The 5,844-nt window shown below is 51.2% G+C and overlaps 1 protein-coding gene across 1 annotated transcript; it reads right to left on the minus strand.

Moving 5' to 3' along the window:
* Positions 1-1,046: 1,046 nt before the first annotated feature.
* On the minus strand, positions 1,047-5,452 carry TMEM247 (transmembrane protein 247). The gene is made up of 3 exons (XM_054570207.1): positions 5,336-5,452; positions 4,279-4,599; positions 1,047-1,235 (listed from the first exon to the last, which is right to left on the minus strand). Exons 1-3 carry the CDS (start codon positions 5,450-5,452, stop codon positions 1,047-1,049), a joined length of 627 nt encoding a protein of 208 aa, XP_054426182.1.
* Between the last annotated feature and the right edge of the window lie 392 nt (positions 5,453-5,844).

Genomic DNA, 5,844 nt, shown 5'->3' on the forward strand with positions numbered 1-5,844 from the left:
ATTCCCGGGCCGGCTGCCGGTCCGTGCAGCTGTCAGTGGCCTAAGGGCGTGTGTGACAGAGAAGGGGTGGGGCGGGGGGCTGGCAATGGGGGAGTTGAAGTTTTTTTCCTTGTTACACATGCACCTGGCAGCTTCATTAAAAAAAAAAAAGATTTTATTTATTTTTAGAAAGGGGGGAGGGAGGGAGCAAGAGAGGGAGCAAAATATTGATGTCTGAAACATCAATCAGTTGCCTCTAGCACGCCCCCAGCGGGGGACCTGGCTGCAATCTGGGCATGTGCCCCGACCCAGAATTCAACTGGAGACCTTTCGGATTGTGGGACTAGGCCCAACCTACTGAGCCACACCGGTCAGGGCTGCAGCTTCATTTTGTGCCTCCCATGAGTCCTCTAGTGCTTAAAGGCTGTTTCTTTAGGTTGTGGTTGTCATTTATTTGGGGTGGGGGGAGGTGTGTGCCACTCTATTGTGGACAACTGTGTACTTACTGTGTTCTCTCCCTCTCTGCATGAGTGTGTGTGTGTGACTTGGGGGCTGGGCTGTGCAGCCTGTTTGATTCCTCCTCCCACTTTTCCTCTACGGCGGCGGCCTTGCTGACCTGCCCTGGGCCCAGTCAGGCGTTCAGCTCCTCCTTCCCAAGGGCCCCAGGAGGATGCCCGGATTCTGCTCCCCTGCCTCACCCAGGTGTGTGCTGCTCACTGTGTGCCAGTCCGACTCTGACCGGCTAGTCCTGGGCTCCCCGAGCTTCAGCGTTTCTCTTTGTGAACTGTGTGTGGCCCGAGGGCAGGCTCCAGGCCTGTATGACCGACTGCGTGCGGTCCCGCTCAGGCCCAGTGCTTCCCAGACCCTTGCCAGTGGTGTCACGCACCCCAAAGTGTAAAAAGCTAACGGCGAGCCGTTTCTAACACCACGTTCTGATTGCAGGGAGGCACCACCTTAAGGCAGGAGGGGCCGGGGAGGGAGGAGACAGGGCAGCTCAGGCTAACCTGGGTCATGTCCCAACAGCACTGTAGCACGGAGGGTCCCAGGGACGGAGAGAACAAAGGCACTTAGAAGTAGGACCATAAAGTTTTAATCAAACAGAGCAAAATGGCCGCGATGCAGAACAGGTAGTGCTTGGAGAAGAGAAAGAAGATCATCTCCTTGGTGACATAGATAATGTGTATAAAGATGAAGCAGTACAGGAACAGGGCAAACTGGTTCTGGGGGTGCAAGAGGTCCTGGAGGCCTCCTGAGAACTGTGGGGGAAAGAAGAGAGTGGAGCTGGCACAACCAGGGCATGGGCGCCAGGCAGAGCTGGGCTGCAGTCTGCTCTTGTGCCTTCCTGAACGTGACCTCCCGCAGGTGGTCTTCCTCACCTAAGGGAGGGGAAATGGTGCTCACCTCACAAGATTGTGAGGAGGCAGAGGCAAGAAATCAGAAATTCCTAGCCAGGTCACTGGCACATAGAGGGCACTCATGGGCATTTACTTCTGGAGTCTGCTCCTGCCCCCCGCCCCCGACTTAGGCCTCCCCGTCTCTGTTTCCTCCTGTTTCTGAGTCACACAGGTAGGCAGTCTCCCCTGGCCCTGACATCCTAGATCCGGAGGCCAGGTCTTGGCGGGTTCTCTGATGGTTTTGCCCTGACACTTAACACCTTGTTTTCTGGACAGTAGCCCAATAAGAGAGTGTCCCTTGGGCACAAGTGACTGTTTCTGATTCTCTTTGTCCTGTCTCACGTCAAATGAGGTCAATCCGCAGTCCTTCGGCCGAGGCTTGGTCTCTCCTGAGGACAGGCAGTGGGAATCTGATTGGGTGATGGTGGGACCTCCCTAAACTCTCGGAGTCTTGGGCATGGGGGACAGCGTCTTGGGTTGTCTGGCTGATTCTGCCTGGGTGTTGTTCTTTTCTGGAATCTATACAGCTGAGGTTTGACAGAGCCCATTTGAACCGTAGAAAGCATCGACATATACGTAAGACGATAGCTGATAAGGTACCACTGTGGTTTCTTCTTTAAAATACCTTTTAAAATCATGCCATATTTTTTTTTGTAAGTAGGCAGGTGACAGGGACTGTGATTCCTTAAACTAGCTAGAAACACACTCACAGAGGTATTTTTCAATACAATGACATTTACCTACCCACCTATCCACCCAGAAAAAGGGAGTGGAGCGAAGTTTAAATGTCAGGTCAGCTCTCCACCTTTCAGTAGAACACTTTTGTAAACTATTACTAGAGACTGGGATTTTGGACTCAGCATTGCTGAAACCACTACATAAAATGTGAGGGCAACTAAGTCAAACTGAGGGGGAAGGAAAGGACTCCAGCGATGCCAACCCTGGAATGAATAGCCGGGAAGGCTGGGGACCAGAGGGAGGATCCCAGTGCGCTAGTGGGAGTTGGGGGCTGGGCAGATCTCATGTTTCTCTTTGGACTCCGGATGGCTCTGGATCCATGGACTTAACTTTCTGCCACCTTTTGCATTTTCAGTCTGAAATGCCGATGGATGATATGTATGATTTTGATAACAGAACATGCATTTGTGAAACCTCTTAGATTTTTAAAAACACTTTCAATGGTCTATCTTTCGAGGAGAAGACAGAAAGCAGATAGCACTCTACAGCAAGGGTTTCCATCTCATCCGGCAAGGTGAAAAAATTTCAAACTAAGAAGTGAAAATAAATATCATAAGGAAGAGACATTGATCAAAGGCATAATGCCATATATACCTGCTTTCAATAGTTTTGGGCTTCAGCTTGTAACAATTTTTATCCCTGGATCCTGAGGATAAAACCACAAGTTTGGAAAGGGAACTTATTAGTGATCTGTCAAAAATATCAAGAAATGTGCCAGAATCTTAGAGACAGGCAAACCTTTTCTAGATTTTTAAAAAGAGTGGCGGGGCGGAGGGTGGGGGGGAAGATAGATTCTGGAAATCCCCATTCAATTAGCTTGACTTGGCTCCATAAAACCATTTAGTGTGTAATTAAGGAGGTATTTTTGAGCACGAAAAAAATGATAATTGCAAAGCAGCCAGCATGTGTTTGTTGAGAACAACTCATGCAAAACCAACCCCATTTTCTTACAAAAATATTGACCAGTCCATTGGGGAAATGCTATAGGTAGTATAATATCTTAATTCTGAGAAGCCATTTGACAGTGTGTCTCAGGGTAGTTTTTTGGACAAAGTAGAGAAATGTGAGCTGTATAAAATGTAACACAAAGGTGGTGATTAATGGAACACTGCTAACCTGTAGGGAGATCTTTTAGTGGTATTTCCTTTAGGTCACATCCTCCTCAACAGTTATAGCAATGACTTGGATAAAGACAGAAGGCCAATTTCTCAGAATTGAGGATGACTCAGAGCTGGGAAGCATAGCTCATACATTATATTTCAATAAAATTGAAAAATGATGAACATGAGTTGTTGCATTTGGGTCAAGAAGTGAATTGCATGAGTACATAAAAATGATAATAGCTAACATTTATTGAGTGCTTACCTAATGTGCCAGGCTCACTGCAAAGTGCCTTGCATGCGTTCTCTCATTTAATCCTCACAACAGCCCTATGGGATAGGCACTGCTTTATGGATGAGCAAACCCAGGCTCCAAGACGATTACTAACTTGCTCGATGTCACGCAATTTATACGTGGTAGAGCCAGGATTTTAACCCAAGGCTGTCTGGTTTCAAAGCCCAGAGGACATTGCTTTAAACAATAACAGCTTTCAACTATTTGGTGCTAATGATGGCCCAGTCACAGTGCTGAGCTCTTCACATCCCATTTAATCGCAAGTAGGTGCTCTCATCCCCATATAGTACAGATCAGGGAGAACGGTCCATTTCTTGCCAAAAGATGTCTAAGTTTTAGTTAACAACAAGGCCGAGTGATCCCACAGAGCAAATGCAGCCCTGATCAGGGGAGGTGATGGTTTTATCAAAATCCACTGGCCAGACGGCAGTTAGGGGTTCTGGATCTCGCCCAAGCATTGCATCTCTTGAGAGAGCTACAGAGAGGAATGGAGAACGGTGGAAATGCAGTCCTAGAGGGAATGTTGAAGACTTTTCCCTGAGAAGGGGAGCCTCGGGCTGGTGGCTGGACAATGTGGAGCCCCTCCCAGGCAGGTCCACTCTTGGCTTAGCTCGGAAGCTCTAAAGCAGCGAGTGCCAGCTCTGGACCAGGGCAGGACGCAGCAGTGAAGCAGGTAGGGTGGGCGTCAGAGACGGAGGCCCCCTTCACCCCTGGGAGTCGGTCCCTGGCCCTTGGTGGGACCTGCAGAGCTCCCCGCTTCCCTGTCACCTACCAGGTGGGGCGTCGCCTGCTGCTGCAGCCGCAGCTGCTCCATCACCTCCTCGTGCTGCCGCTGGCGCTCATTCTCCTGGTGCAAGTACTTGAGCCGGGTGAGCTCAAACTCCATGCGCACTTTCTCCAGCTCCATCTCGGCACTGCGCTCCGCTCCTGGGGCCAGAGGCTGCTCTGTAAGTTCAGGTCCATCGCCCGCCTGGCCCTTGGCGGTGGGGCCAGCCTTGGGGGACGACAACTTAGGTGGCCCTGAGTAGTCTTCACAAGTTTCCATCTCCTCCAGGGAGTCATTAGAAGAGTCTGGCTTAGGGGACTCTGCGTCCTGAGGTGGGGAAGAGGGAAGGTGAAGGGTGGTGAGTTTTCAGTGTGGGGCTACCCGACTCCCACCCCAGGGCACTGCCAGAGCCCCAGGCCACAGCGCCCTGCAGTGTTTGAACAGTGCTTGCTGCCAGCTGCAAAGATCTACGTTGAGTTCTTACTAGAAATGCACTTCCAGGCATTGTCAGGAACTGAGTTAAGGAGAAGGAGAGGGCGAGCTGCCGCAAAGGAATGAAACCCTCAGGGTGAAAGAGGAGATGGCGTGGAGTTGAGGCAGAAAGCTCTCTTTCCCATGACTTGCAAATCTCCATGGAGGTAACTTCCCCATTCCCTACTCCATCTAACTTTGAAAAGAGTTGCACGCCCAGTTTTCCGGGGCGAGGGTGGGGGTGGGTACTGTGGGAGGAAGATACATAGGGTCTGTGCTGAGAGAACCTAAAGCTATGGGGACCAAGAAAGGGCTGTGGAGGAGCTGGGTCCCACCCACAGAGGGAGGAAAGGGCCCCACGCGGGGAGGTAGAGAGGAAAGACCAAAGTCAGCCTCAAGTGGCTTCGCGATCTTACGCAGGGCCCCTGGCCCCTGGTACAGCTGGGTGCCAGTGTGGGGATGGGACGCACAGCACTGTCTCCTTCCCAGCAACCTGGATCCTCACAGCACTCAGCTTCTGTCACGTGTCCCCACAGCACTCTCCCTCCCCTGAGGGGACGGGCGGGGCAGTGAGATGAGGCACTCCCCTTACCAAGGCAGCCCTGGACTTCCCTTCAGATAGGGGGTCACCAGGCGCCATCTTGGGGATGGGCGGGCAGCTTTCCCCTGCCCCGCGGGCTTCCATCGTCTCCCTGTCCTCTGTTGTCATCCTGAAAACCACGATGCTGCCAACTGGGGCCAGAGGGCATCTCCTGAGGCACTAACATTTGGCCTCACCAGATTCCACAGCCCGGCCACCATCACAATCCCCTGTGCTCACAATAACCCACATTCTACAGGTTGCTAGGGCCCTTTGGCAGAGGTTGTAACACCTTTGAAGTGCCATTATTAAGAACCGCAGGACGAACCTTTGCCACCCCTAAGGACCGCTTTGAAAGCTAGAATTCCACCACTGAAAGTCTAGTATTCCATCATTTGAAATCCATTCCCTTAGGGTCCTCTTTTAAATGCAAACTGTACACAGGTGAGTTACAAAGAGCTCCAGGAACCCTGCTATGAGCTGAATTGTGTCCCCCCTAGTCCCAGTAGAGAGATTGAAGT

This window comes from Pteronotus mesoamericanus, unplaced genomic scaffold (genome assembly GCF_021234165.1).
Source record: "Pteronotus mesoamericanus isolate MK-2021 breed Mesoamerican mustached bat unplaced genomic scaffold, CSHL_Meso_final contig_101, whole genome shotgun sequence".
NCBI lineage: Eukaryota > Metazoa > Chordata > Mammalia > Chiroptera > Mormoopidae > Pteronotus > Pteronotus mesoamericanus.